This window comes from Lepidothrix coronata, unplaced genomic scaffold (genome assembly GCF_001604755.1).
Source record: "Lepidothrix coronata isolate B3197 unplaced genomic scaffold, Lepidothrix_coronata-1.0 Scaffold309, whole genome shotgun sequence".
In the NCBI taxonomy this organism is placed as follows: Eukaryota; Metazoa; Chordata; class Aves; order Passeriformes; family Pipridae; genus Lepidothrix; species Lepidothrix coronata.
In genome coordinates, this window is record NW_016690489.1 from 496,256 (window position 1) to 518,098 (window position 21,843).

Sequence of the window (21,843 nt, forward strand, 5' to 3'; positions counted from 1 at the left end):
TTTCTCTATGCCCATGGGTGCACTTTGACCCTTAGAGCCATGCCCAGGTCTCAGAGTGGTGTGTGGTTGCACAGGGCTTGGTGCAAGCATAGCTGGTGAGGAGGAAGGGATTTTCAAAGGGGGTTGCTGTCAGGCTATGACATCATGGCCCCGGGCTATGAATGAGGGCATGCTTTGTAGGCAGAGGTGATATGTTTCATTAATCGAAGTGATAAAAGTTGAAAAAAAGCCCAAAGTTTGGGCATGATATTTCTGTGTTTCAGATATCTCATAGGCAGTCACAGCCAGTCAGGGTATGATTTATTGGACTTCATGTGGGCTCCTTGCTCAGTTATGGCCATTCAATCAGTCCTCTCCCTCAAGCCCAGCCAGGCTGATGGGTGCAGCCACATTTCTCACATCACTAAATGAAGAAGTGGGGGTGGTATTCAATAACTTTTCTCAGTGCAGCCACAGTGCTTTTTCAGCTGTTTTCCAGCTCGGTTCTGTAGCCAGTGCTTTGGCCACATGTCCTTTCAGCAGTGTTTGCTGCGACTCTGCTACTGAAGTCTCTCATTGCAGGATCTCCCACAGCAGGAGAGGATTACACATCCCCTGGGGAGATGCAGCTACTACACCAAGTAACTGCCACACAACATGCAAGAACCACAGGAGAACAGTTTTTATCACCATGCTCCATTTACACCATGAAAACAATTTCTTTTTCCTCTGTTTCCTTCAGTACAGCATGACCTTCCATCAGCTTCACAAACCAAGCAGGGCAGAGGTAGTGAAGGCAGGTGAAAGCAAACTTATTTTGTTTACGGTTGCTCTGATTGCCCAGGCTTGTTTGCCAAGTAGCCCATCTTTGACCTATGGTGTGTAGAAGGATCACTCATCTCCCTTTCTAGGCAAGGATGCAGGGAAGAGCAGTTGTTTGCATCACTGTTCAAGTAATTGACAATAAAACAACACCAACAAAAGGAGTCTGTGCAGATCCATGAGCTGAATATGCCTGTCTGAGCATACACTGACCTAACCCGTTGCTGTAAGGCAGTGGCAAGCCCAGCAAACACCCAGGCTCCTTACCTGAGCATGGGAGTGGAGAGTGGTAGGGGCTGGATAGGAAATGCTGGGAATAGGACCGTGCCAGCCCCTCGTCCTCTCTTCTGGGGCAGTGCTTTGGGTCTTCTCACTGCACCTTTTGTCCCCTTCTCTCCAGCCTGGCCTACTCCATCTGTGAGGGGCACAGCCCAGCTCTATTCCCTCCCAGCTCCAGAAAGGTCAAAGAGGTGACCCCCAGAAAAGCAGAACAGGACAGAGACAAGTGGAAGCATGGAAAAAGAAAGGAAAGAAAAACTTTCTCCATGTAACACAATAATTTTAAATATAGTCTTTATGAAAGTACAATATATATTTTCACATATTTTTTTCAGATTAATTCCAGTTATTACCTTCATATTACATATTCTTTACACATCCAAACCAACAAGCAATAGATTCACATCTCAAGTTCAATCAATACTCTTAATCTCAGAGAAAGTTACTGTGTGGAATTGGACTTTCATCTTTACTGATGGAGTTTCAGGCTTTCCTTCTTAAATAAATAAAATTGCCTCCAGCTGAGAACCTCCTAACTGAAGTAATGGAGATATTCAGAGATAGTTGGGAAATCTCAAAGCTTTGCTAGTTTTGCAAAAAGAAAACAGAATATACACACATTTCCCCCCTTTGCAGAAATCACATAACTTTTAGTTTGCCTGTTTTCTAAAACCTGCACCCATTATAATGAGGGAATATTATTTTCCTCAGCTTTAGGTTAAATGAACTCCAGTTGTAATCAATTAAAACAGTTACTGAAAAACTGTATAAAGAATTCAGTTCTGAAAATAGAGTCTAAAGACTCCCAAATACGAGAGCTCGTGAAAAATAACACAATCCCCAGCTCATATTGTATATATTAAGATGTACAGTTCACTTGCTAACATCTGAGGCCAGGGTCCTAAGAAGAAAGCAGTATCACCACAAACAAGGCTGGAGGGGACCTGAAGAGGAGATCTTGTCCATGTCTGTATCTGACAGTGGGACCAGCTCTACTAGTCCCATCTCTAATGAGTGCTTGGCCAATCAGTCCCAAAAGATTACCTGGGTGGAGACTGAGCAGCCTCCCCAGGCAGTTCAGAGCGGTATTTAACTACTGCTGCTATAAGAAGGTTTGTTCTGATCCCTTAATCTGCCTCTGTAACTCCATCCCTTCTCTCCTGGTCCCATTCACAATGGGAAGAATTTATTCCTTCTCTCTTCATAGCCATAACTTTAATATACTGTTCTCATACCGCAGTCTCCTTTTCACCAAATGAAGCAATCCCAATGCCTTCAGCAGGCCTCCAGGAGCAGTTTTCACAATCTCTCTGTTCGCTCTGCAGTTGATCCACGTTTTGCAATTTTTGGCTATAACTTTTTGCTAAAGTTTTACCAGCACTGTATAGAACACTTGGAAAACATCCCAAACTAAAGGCCCATGTGTGTAACCCAACATGAAGTATGCTTTTGTTTTTCAGAAGCATTTAATTATTGTTGCATTCAGTTCGTGATTTATTTTTCCAAGCCTTTTCTGGACTACTTCTTCCCATCCACTCACTCCCTGTCTGTATTTGCACAGTTAATATGTGAAGACTCCATTCCACCATCACTGCCCCAGTGGCTCATATAGGCTAATGTATAACTATTAATTTATAATCATGCTACAAAATGAAAGGCAAAACCATCTTCTCAGAAAGAAAGAAATACCATTTAAAAATATTTTGCGCCAATAAATCATGTTTGATGTACTCGTGCTTACAGAACAGTGATTTTAAAAAAAGGCTCTGTCAAATACTTCAGAGTGTAACAGCTTGCCAGGAGAAAATGTAAATCTAGATTACTATGGCTGTAGTGAGTGGGGGAGGGTGGCACATTGAAAAGAGAAGTGAAAAATAATAAGGGAAGAATGAAAGGGGGAGACTATCACTTGTCTAGAACAGTTTTCCTACTTTGCCACCCCACCATCCTTGTTTTTTGTTTTTTGGTTTTTTTTTATTCCCCTTTACTTCCTTTCAGAGATAGCAAGGCACTGTTGTGGATTTGGGCTCATGGGAACTAAATACAGGAGGACTCTAAGCACCACAAACCCGAAGTGCTTGCAGCCCTCACTTCTGCAATATTTATTTTGAACATGCCAGAGAACCTATCCACTTTGCAACTTTTAGACCCACAAATCTCTTTATTTCAGGGTTTCCTTCCCCCTTTCTTCAGTAGAAATGATGAGTGTAATTGCCATGGAAAGACATAGTGATCTAACCCTCAGCCTGAAGCCCAGTCTCAGGGCAGGCAGGGAGACCAGAGGCTGCTAAAAGTTATTTAAGTAAGAGCACATTTATCACCTGATTTCTCTGGTAAGAGTGACAGTTGTGGTGCTGGGTTACTTGCTCTAGTTCAGAGAGAGACTAAGCTCAAACTACCATCCCTGAGTGATCCTCCTTTAAAGCAGATAAGGTGCTGGGTCTTACTAGAGATCACAATTCCTTCTCTTGCATGAAAGGCTGTCAAACACCAAGCAGGGTGGGTAGAGCAGGAAGTGGAAAAATAAAAGTAGTAGCACAGGAGAGACATTAACTACATTTCTTGTTTTCTGACTAAGCAGAGTGAGCAAAGTTTGAAAATGCATACTCCTGTAAGCCTTTTAAAATTTAAATACCTGAGTGCATATGAAAAAGCATACAAGAATCAGAGACAAAGCATTTAACATCCCACACGTATACTTTTACAAAGTTACAGCATTTTTCCCCTCAGATAATCCATTTTACATTCCTAATTATTTCTGCACTGTATAAAATATGCCTGCATATAAAGTTTACAAAGGCCTCTTTTGCACAGTTTAGACATACATACAAGCCAAAAAAAAACCCCACCTTTTTTTTATTAAAATGTCAAGTGCACAATTAGAGGTTGTAAAATACTTTTTTAATTAAAACAGAACTGTGTGCAAAATTAGACAAAAAAAGACTTTTTTGCTATTTCAAAGAACATAGATCAGAATTTTAGGTTGAGGCTAAACTATGTCTGTGTTAAGAGCAGCTGAATACTTCATCAAGGAGAAACCCTCAAGGACTTGCGTGATTTCAACACCTGTGCTCTCAATGAAGGGCTTAGTGGTCTGTGTGTGCTTGTTTGAAAATTGGGCATCAACTTGAACACAGAGATCCATCTGCTGATTTCCAGAGTTCTGGTGATTTTTCTCTTGAGCACAACTGGCTTGAGAAGCAGTAAAACTGGGAATGTAATGATAATCTCCATCTATGCTTGCTGTGTTTGTTCAAAACATCAGAAAGGGTGGAGGAATCTGCACAAAAGAGTTGTGCAGGTCACTGAACACCATGATAAAAGCAAATATTTATTTTTTGATTTCCAAAATATCAAATATTTGTTGAAGAACCCAAAGCTTTAGTTTTCACCTTACACACACAGGATTTCAGTGACATTGCCTATTAAGATAACAGTGCTTCACTAGGAGTATGCCAGAATTAATGCAATTATCACAAGACCTTTTACCTCTCAAGGTGAAGTTTTACAGTCAACTCCAACACAGCAATGCCATTACTGTCCCTCAGTGTCTGCTTTGTTCACTTCAACCTTCCCATCTCTGGGCCAACACAGGTACTCACACAGCTAAACTGTAAACTTGCTGAAAACGGATTAAGAGGCAACCCCCATGGGATCTTCCAGTTAGATCAGCTTCCCAGCCTAGTCACTGCATGGCAACACCCACTACAGACAAACAGCTGCGGGGTGGGAAGCTATGCAGCATAGTTTAGGCCGGGATGCTAATGAGCACCTAATTATGGCCTCAGACTGTCAGCTGTAGGGATGGGGTTTAACTTTATCAGCCCAGACAAAAGCCAGCCTGTTAGCCAACTACTTGAGATGGTCACTTCTGCAAAGCACATGCAAAAGCAGCACACTTTGAGCAGGTGACAGTGAGGTGATGCTGCAGGTAAAGATTCTGCCCAGAAGTAGATTATACACTGGGCTAAGTTACCTTTGCGTCAAAAGCAGGAGAACAAAACAGAAGACTGAGGGGAAGCTGAAGAATGAGCAGAGGAAAGAAAAGGGCATAAAAGTTCTTTGACTATATGTTTTTAAAGGACTAAAGATTACAGGACCATTTCTCATAAATATATTTCTATACTTTCCTCTGAGACTACAGCACATGATAAAGCACCTCGTGCAGTCACCAATACATTGCTTTGCAGTTCAACTTGCATTTTTCTGCACAAGTGCTTTCTGGGTGACTTCACCCTTTGACTGTTCCTATACAGAAGATCAAGTAAACCAAGCTTGAAAGGCTCAAGTGGCCTGATCAGAAAGCTCACAAAGGCAAGAGAGTAGCTGCTGTTATACAAACACAGTTTACTTCATTGCTACAATTTTACATCAGCACGAGGCTTAGAAATCAGATTCTGTAGTTACCTAAGAAAGTAGCTCATTCTGCCTAACCAACACTACATCCTAGTGCATTGCTAGAAGTAACATCATCTCTGCACTTTGTTCCACAGAGGAAACTGTCTCTGAGGATCTTTCTCTCAGTACTGGTATTAAAGCTTGAAGTAGCATGCATTTGAAGCCCTGGGAAGCATGTAAAGCAGCAGCCCTTACAATGACTGGAGTAGTCAAAATCTTTTAAATGATGGCTTTAACAGCCAAGGCTTTATACATTGCAGCATGACATTCTAGAAATAGGAAAGACTAGTTGTGTTCCCAGGGCAGCAAATGAAAAGTTATGTTGAATATAGTGGTTATCTGAAGCAAACACTATGATGCACCCAAAACCCATCTCCTGGGGTTCATATCCTTACCTTCTCTAAGGAAGTCTAACTGCTGGGGCCTTTAAATGCAAATCCATTCTTTGGACACTGTCCTGGCAGGATCATTTGTGTGTACAAGTCCATCCTCTGCTGCATACTACAAACACAAGTTAAGATAGAAGCAATCAGAAGCCAAACTAGTGCAGAAGAGAGCCAGCAGCTGGCTATGCAACCTTAACCTTTCTTAAAGCCCTGGGCAGACAAAGTTCAGGGCACAATTAGACATTCATAATGCTTCCATCACCACAGCATCAAGAGCAATTCAACAACAGAAACCACACTGGGGTAATCAGCCTCCTCTAACAGCACAACACAGGGGTGCACACAGTATTTTGTCGAAGATCACTGCCTCCAGACCCTGGCAGTCACAACTGACTGGTCTCACGAGAGTGTCCCTGGAGATCAGAGATGAACACATCTCCTGCAGAGCCACACACATTCTCAAAGTCTCTAAGGGAAAAGTTAACAAATTCACTACTTGGAAGATTTGCATAGACCACTTATCCTTCAAGTTGTCCTAATACTGAAGGATGCCACTGGCTACTCCTACTTATTATACAATTTTAAGATGAAAGTTAAAAACAATGAAACAAACTCATTCCCCAAAGAGCCCATACTTCTTGCTCAGAGCCACCTTGATAATTTTGTTCTATCTCCTGAGCATGGCTTCAAGCACCTACCCATTTCCATCACCATTTTCATGCTATTCCTTAAACCTAGAATAACCTCTTCAAACTACACTAGAAAGGTAGTTCCCAGACTGCCTCCACTTCTGTTCTCCAAATTCAAGGCTATGAAAATATCATGAGAAAGTTTCTGCTGGGCACTATCAGTCTTCCCTTTGCTTGCTTATATTTGTGTTTAAATCCTTAGCTAAGATAATATTTATGAAGACTGACTTTAGCCCAAAGGCTACTGCCCCAAGATGCCTTGTGGAAGACTCCTCCCTCACTCCCCATGAGACCTACAGTGTTAGCCTATATTCCATCTCTCTAAGTTAAAGTTCATCTTCTTGAGTGCCTCTGCAGCTTCTAAGTCTAGTAGCTGCATTTGCCTCCAAGCATGTGTTCTCATCAGTTTTCAGTCTTGCCCTAAGTTCCCACCATTTGCAAAGCCCTGGGTCATCTTTATGGAGCACAGTATCGAAGGGGATAGTTTAGTCACAGCAAACGACAAACAAATCCAGCAGAAAAGCCATTCCTGGACACAGCATAAACATGTTTGTGGCTTCTCTTCAAACAAACCTTTTCAAAGGGTTTCACAAAGCAAATGAAATTCAATGAAGTTTAACATCGTGAACAACTATCCGTGTCTAGGAGAGTTGCTTTTTCCATTTTCCATAGGAACTGCTTATAATGCTTTTTTATCTCCACAATTTTGTGTTCCTGGGTACCTTTGTGAATAATTCTTCACTAAACAGCAGAGATAGTCTGATGCCAAGGACAAGACATGTAATCATTTCTATCAATTTTGAGCCTATTGTCAGAAAAACAGCTGTAGGAAGGTTTTATGCTGTAGAGTAGCATTCTCATACAAACTCATCACAACATATCTCACTAATGGTTTCCTGCATGCCTTTTCCATGATATTAATAGCCATACCAATCCCTAAAAAATATTACCACAGTCAATATACCTATGTACTACTCAGTTTCTTAGACACAAGATCCAGGGGTCACCTAATGACACTAATGAGGCTGAAAATAAGTCTTCCCCCTTCCATTCAGCTTTGGAACTTATTGCCATCACATGCTGTCTCCAACCCCATTTTTTTTAAAGTAGCTACAGAGTAAGGATATGAACCCACGGCAGATATGTCCATCCACAGTTTGGATGTCAGATCCAGGCCAACAGTCTCTATTACCTATCTGCCAAATATACCTGAGGGAGGAACTCTCCAGAGCTGCCAGCAAGGCAGTATTTGCTTCCATTCACTTCTGTTTCATGGACTTTTTAGACACAGCATCTTCTGCGGTCAATGGAAACTGTGGGATAGTAAAGGTTAGTGCCATGAACGAACGTGCTTGTCTTGCTTTAAAGCAATATTAGTGCCACAACCATATAATTTATTCAGGAGTAATAAAAATTCTTTTCTGCCCAAAATACTCCATTTGTAGATGACAGAAGCTTTGATATTCTTTGTCAGGTCTTTCATAGCCTTGTTCCAATTGCCACAAAACTGTAGCTACTTAACTGTTTTGTTTTGAATTGGCAGTTCCAGAAAATATCCTCTTTTTGCTAAAATGCCATGTAATCCACATGACTATCCATCTACTGCTAGACACTTGTATATATGTGTAACATTTAATAAAAAAAAAAGAATTATTTTGCCCTTGGATTTAGTGAGCAAGATGCACCCCTCGAGCCTATTTGCACCTGCACAGCTTTATAAAAAGAGTGTCATTAACATTGGGTCCTTTTGGCCAGCCAGCTGAGGCTACCAGAAAGGATAATTTGTGCATCTGAGGTAACAGAGAACTTAAGATATAGAATAGTTTAAGTTTTTCTAGAATTCTTATGAGAACAATCCCATTACTTCCAAAACTAACATGAAGAGTAAGGAAAGAGACCTTTTGCCAGCTTTCTTTGCAGAGTTCTTATTAGTGGGGATAAAGAGCCCAGTCCCCAAAGTAGACCATGATGCAGCTTTCTTAAGTAAACTAATTTAGTAAGTCAATACAGAGGTAGCTTGTATCACCACTAAAAAAAAAACCCAACAAAAAAACAAAAAAAAAAAAAAACCCCCCCAACAACAACAACAAAAAAATCAACCAAACAAAGCACCATAAAACAATGAGACAGACTCCTTGGGCAATCTTGCTTTCCTTCTGAAACACAGCTACAGCCCTTGTCTTTGGGACATATCACTGTTAAACTGAAGTTCCTCTGCCTCCCTGGCCTTTGCTGAGAGACAGGCACAAGAACTTGCAGTAGTGGCCATGACAGCTTTACCTGGTGCTCCAGAGAACAGCTTTCCCACCATCTCGGCCACTTGGCCCTGCTACTGTGCTTCCATATGCTTTCCCCTCAGCTTTGGTGGGACAGCATTTGCTGGGGCAAGAGCACTTCCCTTTCAGTTTTCTTCCTCCCCCTTTTTTTTATCATTCCTTCTACAGGGTCTTTCTCTGTTTCAAGGAACATGGAAACCTGTTTAAAACTAGCTATTCAGCCTGCTGGCTCTGCCCTGCAATGGTAATTAGCACTTGCTAATTTGTAACTCCACCTTGGAGATAAAGGTAACAGCTTCAGCCACGGGTTAAACTAAGGGTGCTATCTGCTCCAATTCCCTTAGGGAATTTAGGGACTGCTCCCAGCCAGGTCCACCCCCAGTCTGAGGGGTGACAACCTCCTAGAGAAACAGCAGTGACTTAGAGTGGTCATGTTTCCAGATGGAAAAGCAGGCGATAGAGGAGATGGGTAGTGAAAAGTGTCCAGAGAGGGATACAAGACAAACATTACAGTCTATCTTCCCTAATTAAACAAATCTCAGGAACAAATACTTGCACATTTTACATCAGGTCAGACAGAATTTCTACAGTTGTTCTTAGTAGTTGCATATCACTATATAATGATGCAGTGCAAGGATTTAACTCTTAATACCCATCCAGTTCTTGAAATCAAACATGGTATGAAGCATTTCCCAATGCAAACCTCTTTTCCTTATGAATTGATCCTTCTTGGATCTAATCAGGCAGATTGGATTTTTTTTCCAATCAATATTTCTGAGATTGTTGTATTCTCCAAAGACCCTCAAAATAAAACATAATTAAGTTTCAGAAATCAGTTTTGGATGCAAGAACAAGTTTTCACATCTTCTAAAGGTTGATGTTGCCATTTATACCCTTAAAGGGATCCCAAACATTGATCACTAAAGTATGTGGAAACATTGAGGATCATTGTCTCTCCTGATTTCCTAACATTTTTCCATTATACATTTGCTTAACAGATACAAATATCCAGAAGGAAGCTGTGGTTTATATTACAAGTGGGTGTGAGTTGGGAGCAGTCAGCACACATAGCCAAGCAGGTTTTCAGATCTCTGCCAAGTATCTTGCAGGTCAATCAACAGAACCACAGACATATCCAGCACTATTTGCACACAGGAGCAGATATGTGCCTAGACACCATCTAGAGGTTTCATTTCTCTCCCTGCAGATTTTCAATCCCTGTTTTTCCCATGACTTAGTTCTCTGTAGTCTTGAAAAAATTTTTTGTTTGTTAAGTATTAACTATTTTCTGCTTTGTGACAACAGATACTGAAGATAACCTTTTCTCAAGCTACTGATTGACAGCTTCTATTAATTTCAGGACTCTAAGACAGGTCCTGTGTTGCAGGATAGTCTTACTGCACATACCTCACTGTAATACACAGAGGAACACTAGTAGGCAAAGAAAACTTTGTCAAACTCATCCACTAGCATTTCAAGATTAAATTATCCCCCCCTTTGTGAGGTCTAGGAAGCTCAGCAGACTCTAAGCAACTCTGAAGCACCCCAAAGTCAGATTCTCTGATTGAAGCCAGCAGAAGGACCAGAAAAAGCAATAGACACACATCATCCATTTTGACAGATCAGTCCAAAATCCAGTGAACAGCAGATTTTTTCAGAGACTGTAAGGGATTTTCAACTACTTCTTTGGCTGGCACAGGACATGGGTATAATGTGCACACATACACAAGCTTGCAGCATAATGCCTATAATGTTCATTGTTGGAAAGCAGCCCCAAATCAGGAGGAAATGCACCTTTACTATAAGGCTTTTTTAGAAGTGGTTCATACAAAAGTTTGAGAGAAGCAAAACTAGTGAATTTTGTAGTATAATTACCAAAGTTGAAAGTTTTAGCATGGTACTTTGTTCACAAAAACTAACAAGACATGCTATTAGCAAAAGTATTTACATAACCAGAATAATTTTCCTTTTCCAAAACTGAAATGTTTATCCATTTAAAGAAAGGCCATGTAACTTGACAAATAGCAGGAGTAGTAGCACTAAACCATCAGGTCATCCGTTAATCAAATAGAAACATTTAGATCCCCATGACTGCTGTTTAATCATGGACAAATATCACAGACTCTGTTCTCAACAAAGAAGACTAAAAAAAAGCTTTCAGGTCCAAGGAGCCTTATTCCAAGATCAACCCAACTCTACCCCTGGAAACACCAAAAGCCCCTTCAGTACAGATGCCTTCCCCACATTTAACCAGATAACCTGCTGTCCACTCCATCTGACTACAGCAATCAGCTTCCCAGCTGTGTAAGTTGATGGTAGCATGATGACAAGAAGCAGTGGGAATGGAGTCAAACACTTTCTGCCCTGGGTAGTGTTGGGACTTTTAACACACCCCACAGAAGGCTGCTTCTGAGTAAAGAGAAGTATCCAGCAATATATCTTTGTGCCCTGAATAACCTGAGATCACCGCAGTGTTTAAGAGAGCCACTTGCATGGATGACACACATGCCTTGAGGCACAACAGACAGATCTCTCCCACCACTGAATTGTGTTGTAAATAAGAAAAAGGAAAAACCACGCTCAAACTGATCTCTGCAGCAAACTTGAGCAATGTTCTAATCCCTCAGACTAATCCAAATGTTTTACCAGCTAGCAGAGGAAAAGTCAGAAGACAACAGTGAGAGCTGGTAGCTGAAAGTCAAGTGATTCAGTATGTTACACAAACAAAAGGAAGAATCCATGGTGCCATTTTGTATGGTGGGTTGAGTAAATCTTGGACACTTGCTACCAGCAGAAACATTTTTACAGGCTTACCAACTTGGAAGGAAGGTGGAGTTCATTTTGTTTTTTCATTTAAATAATTTTACTATCCTGATATACACATACCTATTGATCCTACAGATACCCACCTTTCTACTGCTTTTCAGACACCATGGTAATTTTACTAATTAAAACCTACAAACAAAGGGATAATGACAGCCTATGGAGGCATGCAACAATTAATCTTCCCTGTTAATGCACTGCTCCTCCAACAAAATACAGTAGTAGTTCAAGGCACCCCTACTGTTCTAATCCTTGGCAAGCTACATTCATTTACAAAAGTGAATCATTAAGTGTCCCACCCAAGAAATCATTCCGGTGACAAGTTTGTGCCATTAACTAAAGAGTTGAAGTTATTTTGACAAATTCATGATGGAAACCAGCTCAATATGAGCAAGGATAGGTAATGAAGAGTTCCAGATTCTGCCACTTGATGTAAACATGTGAACTCCATCTGCTGGACAGCAACTGAAAGCCACCAGTAGGCTTTTATGCCCATTCACTGCAGATGTGATCTCACGCAATCCAAGCTGACATAGTTAGTACAATAATAATAATAAAAAAGAGTGCAAAGAGTCTAAGAGCTGTGGTTCCGAGTGTTGCTATGATGCTGTGAGTACAACTAAGCTGATGAAGAGGTTTTGTTTCTGGCTGCTGCTGTTATCCATCTGTGACAAAGCTCCCAGGCTAAATACACATATGGTTGTTTCCTAACCCAGTTCTGTCAAGTGATGCTGGTTAGCCAGACAGAGATACACAAACAAAGCTGTTGGCAGCAGCTCTGACTACTATCGCTCTGATCCAGCCTACTTGTTTCTAGCTTTGCCAGTTTTAAACTCCATCTAACTTATTGGTGCTTCAATATAGATCTGAGCAATGACCAAGGTAGGAAAAAGCCTCACTTGTTTTCCATGATGATCATTACAGAGGATCTGATCCATCACAGAGAACAAGTGAGTTTTTTCTAACCTTAGTTGTATTACTTTTACACACCCATACTTCTGTAGGTATGCATACATAAATATTAATGCTATATGTATGTTGCACATGTATATACAAGTTGATTAGTGTATAACAAGAAAAACCACACCTAATCCATAGCAGGAAGAGATGGAAGCAGACAGATGAGAACACTAAGATTACTCTGTATTTCCTTGTGCAGGAAATGTCATAATCATACCATTATTGCATAAAAAGACCTTTTAATTTAAACCACTCCAAGAGAGAGAACCGTATACACACTGGTACAACAGGGAGATAACCCAAACCTAGCCACTATTAGACCAGCACAACTGAATACAGCTAGAAACACATTAGAACAGGCCCACACTCTCAAGCAGTGCCTGTATCTCAAGACAAGTACTACAAAGGTGTGAACGAACAAGTTCTCCTACACACCTCAGTTCAACAGCACAAGAATTTACCATAGGAGACAGAACAGAAGAACACTTTTCTAGTTATTTTCAGTTCAAGGACTTCCTGAGCCAGGTGTGGTTTCTATGTATTCACTAACTCACAATGAATTTCCTGCCATGGAATTTATCCATCTTGTTTGAACACACATCAGTCTTCAGCTTCCACATCATGTTTTGGCTGAGTCCTACAAGCATACTACCCACTGAGTAAGAAGCTCCTCTTTCCACTGCACTATTTAAAGTACTGTTAACAAAGTACAAATTATAAATTTACTACTAGATGTATAGACTTTGACAGACACTTTTGAGGTTTTAAAGGTAATGCATAAAAGTGATAAAAATGGGATTAGAATTCAATAAATACAGCAAGACTCATCTTTGTTTTAAAACTGCATACCCTGTAGCAGTAGCTTTCAAGTTTGTATATGGTAAAAAGTTCCTGTAGAACATGTTAGCAATTGCCAAGTAGAGCAGTTATTCATTACTTTCAATGTACATATAGCACCTAGTACACTCATTTATTCAGGATTAGATAAAGAAAAACTCCTCCCTCCCATGAATCCTATTGTTCTTTCTTAAAAGCCTGGGACTAGACAGAGAATGAGACCACTGATTTGCTGTCAGAGCATGTTGCCAGATATAATTACAAGTTGAAGAGAGATATCAAAGACTGACAGATCCCGAATAACTTGCTCTCCCTCCTTTTCATTAGGAATTCACTAAAGCTATTTTAATAGCTTAGAAGGCATCCATTTCTTTACACAATTGGGTTTCATCACCAAAAGCTATAAGAGCATTAAGAAGAGAATAAGACTCATCATTAAGATGAGTCTGAGAGTTTCAGGATTTCTGATAGATACTGAAGACCAAAACAACACCTGCCTCTACATTGATTGTTGTGTGGAAAACAGAATTGGATTATTATAAAGCAACTTGACCTTGCAAAACACAAGTGGTAGAACCTTTTGGCAGCAGGTCAAAGAAACTTTCCCTATTTCCATAAGTATTCACTAGTTAGATTTATGAACCATTGTCTGATCATTAGCCACCAGCTCTGTATTGCTTTTCCATGTACATGCATTTAAATGGATCACTTAGTAGAGAGGATACCCTATTCTTTCCTGTAGCACATACTTAACATTTTTGGAATTAGATTTCAGAATCAGAAGACTACATTTAAGAGAGTTCTGATTGCTACATCAAAGGAACCCAATTACTTATTGTATCCTTTACAAAGCAAAGAAACTTGTCTAAAAAGTAACAAAACTTCATTTTTTAGAAAAAAAATAGCCCAAAATGTCAGCAACAAAGGATCACTACATCTACTGGAGTATATACAATTTGTCTGTAGATCAAACATTTACTCTGGATAGAAAAGCAATAGTCAAACACTGAATCTCACAACCCAGAAAGAAGTCGACTCCAGAAATTCTTCCTTATTTTCTTTAAGATGGAGGTACTTGTAATTGGCACAGAAGCTATGTAAGAATGGTTTCTTAAGAACAGCGAACAGCTATCAGACAAGAATAGAGAAAAGATATTTAGGGACTTGGGGCTGATCAGTCTGTAACCAACATATATGCCCACAGCCCAAGCAGCCAGCAACAGGACTCATATGGGACCCCATTCAGTGAGAGATCTGTGTGGGGCCTGACACGAAGCTTGCAGTGGCCAGTCTTATTTTAAGAAGTACAACATGTCAAAGTTATAACAAAACTATTATTGCTACATTTTCATGACATATAGAACTGTTATTGAGAAACTTGGTTACATTGCCAGTGCAAGTTTGGAATTTTATTTTTCTTAATCTTACATTAATGAGGCTGAGTTTGGTAACACATTATCATAACCATAAGACAGTTATTGAAGGCATTATAGAAATTAACTCATGAGTGAAGAAAACATTTTAATAGCAAAAACTACAACAGGCAGCTCACAGACATTGATTTAGTGTAAAGTAATAAGAAAACCTTTGTCATCTTACAGGTACAGGAGAGTCCATATTGCTTAACAGCTACCTAAGTAGCTATTCAGACCCTTCTCCAGAGACAAAAAAAACTCGAGTTCTTTAACAGATTCCCTGACAGTTGCTGAATGGTTTATGGCTTATAGGTAACATGGCTCTTTCCAAGGCCTCATGACTGCAGAGGGCAAATGCTATTCAGAGTTTTTGTTCTGTTGAAAACAGTTAATATATCCAGAAGAGTCAAAAGCACTTTGTTAGAGGTGTTTGAGGTCAGAAAGAATATATGCCTCTATATGCTTTACATATGCATTCAATACAGATATGCTTCAATGAAAAACTTATTTCTAGAAGTAAACAGTTTTCACCAAAAAGGTCAAAAGTTACTTTGGTAAAAAAAAACAAAAACAGGCAGAATTTCAGAAGTTGTTAGGGCAGACCTCCATCTACCCATTCTAAAGAGGGGCCAAGGGCTTCTTTATAGACATGGGAAGGAATACCACACACATCAGTTTCCACTGAGGGCATAACAATGCAAACTAACAAGCTTAAGAGGCATGTTAGGTAGATGGAAAAAGAAAAATCAAAAATATCCCACTTAAATGTGCGACCTAAGTTTAAAACAAAACCAAAACAAAACCAAGTAACCAAAAGCAGACAACAAACAAACCAACTCCAAAAAAACTATGGCTACCTGAAATACTCTAAAACTTGGAAAATCCTTAGATATCCTTAAATTTTTTTCCCTGAACAAGATACTGAACAAGTTGTTCTTGGTAACACAAGCCTTTAGCAGAGCAGACAATGTTCTTTTGTGAGCTTTGTGCATTTGCTGCAAAGAAAGACTTCTTTGTTCCTGCTTGGTTTCTCCTCTGCTTTACCTGGGGTAATATGCTGTGTAGTTCATGAAGAGCTGAGCCCCAGCAGGGTAGTAGGCTGTGGAGGGCTGGAGTGTTCGTGGGTTGAGAAGCATGGATGGCTGATACAGAGCAGCTTCTGTTGGCATAACTGCAGCAGGAGCGGGAAAGGAGTAGGAAGGGGGTGAAAGGCCTAAAGGGAACAAATGGAAAATAGATTAGGAACTCTTGAATTCCAGAGATAACAGACCATACATACACAACAACCCTGCAGTATGTCAAGAGCCTTCACAAGTTTCTCATTCCCTTACTCATCACAGAAAATAAATCTGAGCCACCAACATGAGCTTGATGATAAATGTTGTGTCCACCCCCCAGTCAAAAAGCAAAGTCAGGAATACACTAAAAGCCACCTCTTGCTCTGAAAACAGGGTATCTTTCTGAGGAGGAGGCCAATTTTTTTTGTTCAGGCTTAGATTTTAATGAAGTCTGTAATCAAGAAGTATGAGACTTCTCCACTGTAAGAAAGAAACTTCCATGATAAAGATCTAACATCCTCCAGGAGAGAGGACACTTTCATCCAGATATTCTCCATCCCTCAAACATCTGTCTTCAATTAATCCACAGCAGACCGAGCAGAGTCACAGCTTTGCAGCTTCAAGTGTTAATATCAAGTTTTAAAATAAAGCCAAAGTGCACTTTGTGGTGTTGCAACAAGATGTAAGGCCCTAAATGAATTCTCACTGATGAGAGCTCACCCTCCTCCTTTGCTATTCTCTTCTTTTGTTTCCCTCTTCTCCTCTCCAGTGTCATAAAGGTGAACATATAAAAGCTTTAAATAAAGTAAGCCTTTATTTTTGCTATTCAGAGTTAAAAAGACAGTCAGCAAATATTGTGAAATGGGGCAGTGATAGAGCCAAAAACCCTTATCTGAGGAATACATCACAAGCATTCGTAGTTGGAAATGGGAACACTGCCACCTAAGTGTTTCTGAAGTTTGGGACTCTGCCCAAGAACCTGTCCTAGGAGCTCAGAACATTCCAACCCCTGTCTGGAACAGCTGTCACACATAGGACTACATACTGCTGATCCCTGCTCAGGATACTTTCATTGGGAAAAACAAAAAATCTCTAAAGGATTAGCTGAAGGTCTACTCGTACTCCACAAGAAGCCACTCCCAAGAAGTTTGCTGCCATATTAGCAGCTCTGACTAGGGTTTAGAGGACATTTCTTAAAAAGTCCAACAACAATAATACATTTGCATAAAGAGAAAGAGAAAGCTCCTACTTGACTACCTTGCCATTTATGATTTTGGAAGCAAAGTATTATTTTTCCCTTAGGCTCAGATGTATGTGGCACATATGCTTAGTAAGTTAGCCCTTAAAGCTCTTAAAGCATTTCTCCCAAACATGGCCCAAAGTCCATGTTCATCCTAGTAGTTCTGAGAAGCAAAATTTAAAAGGAAATACAGTTTCTGCAATTTTCTGAGGGCAAAGCCAGTGTATTTTACTCCCAACATCGGGAACCTCAATTCTGTACAAACAATAAAAAGGAGACTGGATGTGGCACTTAGTGCCATGGTCTAGTAACCATGGTGGTAGTGGATCAAGGGTTGGACTTGATGATCTCAGAGGTCCCCTCCAACCCAGCTGATTCTATGAAAGGAAGCGTTTAGTCAGTAGTGGTTCAAAAGGCAGAACACTCGTGATTAAGTCCCAAAGGGGAGTATTGCCTATTCATAAGTTAAATTTTGCAAGTAAAAGGGGAAGGGCTTTTACTTGGCATGTTCACCATGATGAAAAACATAAATGTAAACCAGTTTAAATGGGAAACAATTCTTTAAGGTCTCAGCAGGGCTTACAAATTACTTTTCAGAATCACCACTCACCCCAACAACGTTAAGTTTCACAGAGGGGAGGGAAAAATTGCCAATGGAAGAGCAAAAGTAGTTCTCCAGTCATAATAATTCACAACCAAAGGGAAAAATAATGATTGCAAGCTGCTGAAGATTTAAGACAAAAAGACCTCATTTTAATACCCCCATCTGACAATTCTTTCCAGGAACCAGAATCAGAGTCAACAGAGCAGCTCCAACACCTACCCGCACACAGTGTAGAGTATTGACAAGACCCAAGCAAAACTTACATGGTAACTTACATGGTGGTGGGGACAAGCCATTTCGATTTAAAGTGCCCCCCATTAATACAAAGTTCATCTCCTCAGCAGAACATTGAAAGACTTCAACATATCTGTCCTTCATAGTCTTCTTATGACACTTCTGTGCAGCCAGGAAAGCTCGATCTGCAGATTTCATCTGAATAAAAGCATCTCCTGACGGACGCCCCTATAAACAAGGCAGACAAAAAAATGTTTCTAGAGCTCCCATGAAGGAGCAGCACAGCAATAATTTGTGCTGTTAAAAGCCATCTCTTCAGTCATTAATATATTTATTTCTGAAGTTAAGTACAGTCAGTCAACCTGAGACCCATCAGCATGTTTAAGTTCTCTCCAAGGTTTTTCCCACTTGTGGTAACTTGATTGTATTTATTCACCTGTTTTGATTAAGCTACACTGTAACTTGAGCCATGTTGCTTCTATGTTTAAAAAAAAAAAAAATGATTCCTATGGTACTTTGGCGCTTTGAAACCTGCCCTTAACAATTCAGTAAGAATGCAGAATTGGAAGATCTAATCCCCGCTTATTACCTATGACTTTGAAAATCCAAAGATAAATACAGTCAAATGCCAAATGTTAAATGATTTTTTTTAAAAAATTTAATCTTGTGAAGACCAGTATGGGTTGGGATGTTTTATAAGGGTACTAACTAGCCTAAGGCTTGGTATGAGCTTTTTGCAGAGGAAAACAAAACAGTACTTTACATATGTAGCTGTAAATGAGTGGGATACACCACTGGGAAGAGTCATTTTAGCCACATGCAGTTGCTGACTTGAAGTAGCCAAAAGCAGAGGTAGAAATCTGAAGCCAGCTGTAACTTAAGTTCTGGGCCAGTTCTTCTTGTTTTGGAGGGAAGAACAACTTTATCACCATCTTTTGTACAGTCATTCGTGATTAGAGGGTTAAACCAGAAATAGCAGGTGCATGGAGAAGGATACAAATCTAATCAGGTAAAAGCAGTATGGGGGGAAAAAAATTGCTGACAGCTTTGGGAAGGGCAAGGGTTGCAAACAGCCCTTGAGACTATAGGCACACACCAATTTCTTCATCCAGGTTCTTTCGTTACCGCTGGCAAGGACTGATACTTCTGTAAATCATTATTTGTTCTTTAACATCTGCATCATTTCTTAGCCTATCCCAGCAGTGCACATTCGTTATTGTTTTTCAGCCTTGACTAGGTCAAGTCCTCACAGACACAAGAATCTCCTTAGATAAAGAGGTACTGAAATAACTATAGTCCCTTCTCCTCCCCCATATTCCCAAAATACATAAGCTCTACTCTGGGACAAGGAAGTATTTTGTAGTTTTGGATGACACTAAGACTAAGCTGCAAGAACTTTAGAACCACCATTTTTATAACACAATAATCAGTTTAATCAGTTATCAGTTGAACCACTCAGAGCATCTCCACAGAGCGAAAGGAGCTGCCAACTCCTCCTCCTAGTCACAAGAGTACAAAGATAAAGATCATGAGAATGCACAATCCTTTGTCTAAAAAGTTCTGGTAGAAACTTCTTCCAGAAAACAGTGGCGTTTCACACTTCAATGAGCTGTTAAATCTTGGTTCTTAGCTGTGACTGTTTAAAGAGAGAAACACAGCGCAGGAAACCCAAAGCTTCAGCTTCTGGCTTATGTCATAGGAAACACTGTCCCTAGAAGGCTGCAGTCCTATTTGTCCTCAAACGTACCTGATGCACATTGTTCAGCAAGGCAGGGGCAAACCACTCCTTTGAGAACTAACATTGCCCACACTTCTGTTTGGAAGGCACTCTTTGGCTGGTACAAGAGGAATCATGCATGCTGTTGAGCAAGACTTCAGTTCAAGCCTCCTACAGTGCAGGATCACAGCTGCTGCTCAGAGAGCACCAACCCCTCCAAGACTGTGGCTTAGCTTTCAGCACATGGGTCTACAGCAAATGCAGCAGCTTACACAGCAGAGTTCAAATCATTTATTGCCAGTACACCTTTAGAGGAGAGCTGGAGGCCCACTAATACCATTAGTGCCAATCCCAAAGGTGCTTCCCTACTGATATCCTCAGAAGGACTGTTTTCACATATACAAGCATTTGGCAGATGTCTAGAAATACGTTGCCTACCAACCTGGTGGTTCAGTACCATGTGAACTCCATGGGTCCGAATATCTGTAGAAAACTCTCCCAAGAACTCCAGGATGTCCTCTATGGTAGCAGCATAGGGAAGACCACGCAAACGTATGCAGTCTCTGATGTTTGTGGGAGGCACAAATTGTTGAGGTAATACTGGAAGAATAGGAGGTGTTGGAAGAGGAATGAGAGGTGTGGAAGAGTACCTGTTCAGCACCTGCGCAAACAAAAACAGAGAGGTTACAGGAAGCCTCCTTACTCATTCTTCAGAGGGACAGAACATAAGCCTAGTGCCATTTGTTTTCACTCACTGTTTTCATTGCAGAATTTTAAGAAACAAGTGAGCTAGATTCTGAACTTAAACCACAACAGCAGCGCTTAGAATTCAAATGTTTTAAAATCAATGTTTTTTCCTGAAAAACAATTTTGGTTTTGAGAATTTACTTGAACTGTGAATGTAACTCTCAGAAGAGATCTTAGAACATGAAACCTGCATTTCTGCAGTATTTCTACAGTATTTTTATTGTGAAAGTATCCTAAGACATTCTACCATCTACAGAGTCATGGTGACATTTTTATCCAAAAACATCTCCTCTGCAAAACTTCAGGAGAATCTGGGAACTAGAAGCCTATTTCACTACCAAACACCCGATTTGGGATGCAATAGTCCATTGAAGTAACAGGTGGCATTGCTGAATCACAGTATCTGTGACAGTCATTCTTTGAGATTTCTTATTAATAATTTTAACAGTAAAAACCCTGTCTGGTGAAGAGTTCTCTGAATATTCAATCATTACTCTTGAACTCTAAGCAAGATAAAGATTTATTTGCATTTATACAGCTACCAGAAGGTTTTACTAAAAGAAATATATGAGAGCACTTGAGAAAAATACAATGACAAGAGTGAGTGTTGCAGCTCTGCCTTATCATTAGTGGCACCTTTTAAACATGACACTGAAATCTCTACATATTTGGGAGGACAGAGCTCCATCATTTCTTGGTTACAATGACATGGCTATAATTTTCACCAGAGATGACACGTTTTAGAATCACATTTAGAAGTTAATGGCCTCAACTGAAGCTCTACAAGTCTTTGGAGACTTAAACAATCCTCTCAGCCCTACTTCCTTTCCCTAACAGCATAACTGCAATTAATAGTGCAGCAAACTCTGCTAACACCAGACTCTTCAGGTCCAGTTTCACAAAGTCATGCCACCCTCTGCTAGGTAGCCTATGCTGGCAGAAGATGGCAGAGATCTGCCCTCAGAGGCAATTTGTAAGACTCTTCAGACACATTGCTCTGAAGAGGACAACTACATCAAAAAACTCTGCTTTTCTATGTCAGTGATTAAAGAGAAGTCTTTTAGATCAAGATTTGTTGCTAACACTCCTTCTGAATAGACTATCATTGGACTTTGTAAAATTCAGTACCTGTAGTGTAAAGCACTAGACTCACATCAACTTTCTGCAAGGCTACTGGAAGCCAAAACCCCAAGGGTTTGTATATATGATTGAGAACATCCATATACCATAGTCTTACATTTTGAGGAAGCAGAGTCTCATAGAAATTCAGACAGTACTCATTCCAGCAAGGGTGAAGAGTGAGAGAAGATAAAAGGAGCTGTCAAGTCATGGCCAACTAGTATTTGCTTTCACTGCTGCCAGTGTGGAAGTTTGGATAA

General features: G+C 40.2%; 1 protein-coding gene across 5 annotated transcripts in view; it reads right to left on the reverse strand.

Annotated features, from left to right (window-relative positions):
- Positions 1–1,443: 1,443 nt before the first annotated feature.
- The window catches only part of ESRP1 (epithelial splicing regulatory protein 1), a 42,274-nt gene continuing 21,874 nt past the window's right edge, over positions 1,444–21,843 (reverse strand). For 2 of the 5 annotated variants that reach the window (XM_017837767.1, XM_017837766.1), the window contains exons 11-15: positions 20,160–20,378; positions 18,030–18,228; positions 15,909–16,077; positions 5,874–5,979; positions 1,444–4,360 (exon numbers count right to left, since the gene is read on the reverse strand). In XM_017837767.1, coding sequence (XP_017693256.1) covers positions 5,889–5,979; positions 15,909–16,077; positions 18,030–18,228; positions 20,160–20,378 — 678 coding nt within the window. In that variant the 3' untranslated portion in view covers positions 1,444–4,360; positions 5,874–5,888. Of the gene's footprint in view, positions 4,361–5,873; positions 5,980–7,798; positions 7,867–14,892; positions 16,078–18,029; positions 18,229–20,159; positions 20,379–21,843 lie in introns of those variants that run through there. The other 3 variants (XM_017837768.1, XM_017837769.1, XM_017837770.1) reach the window with 3 other exon arrangements.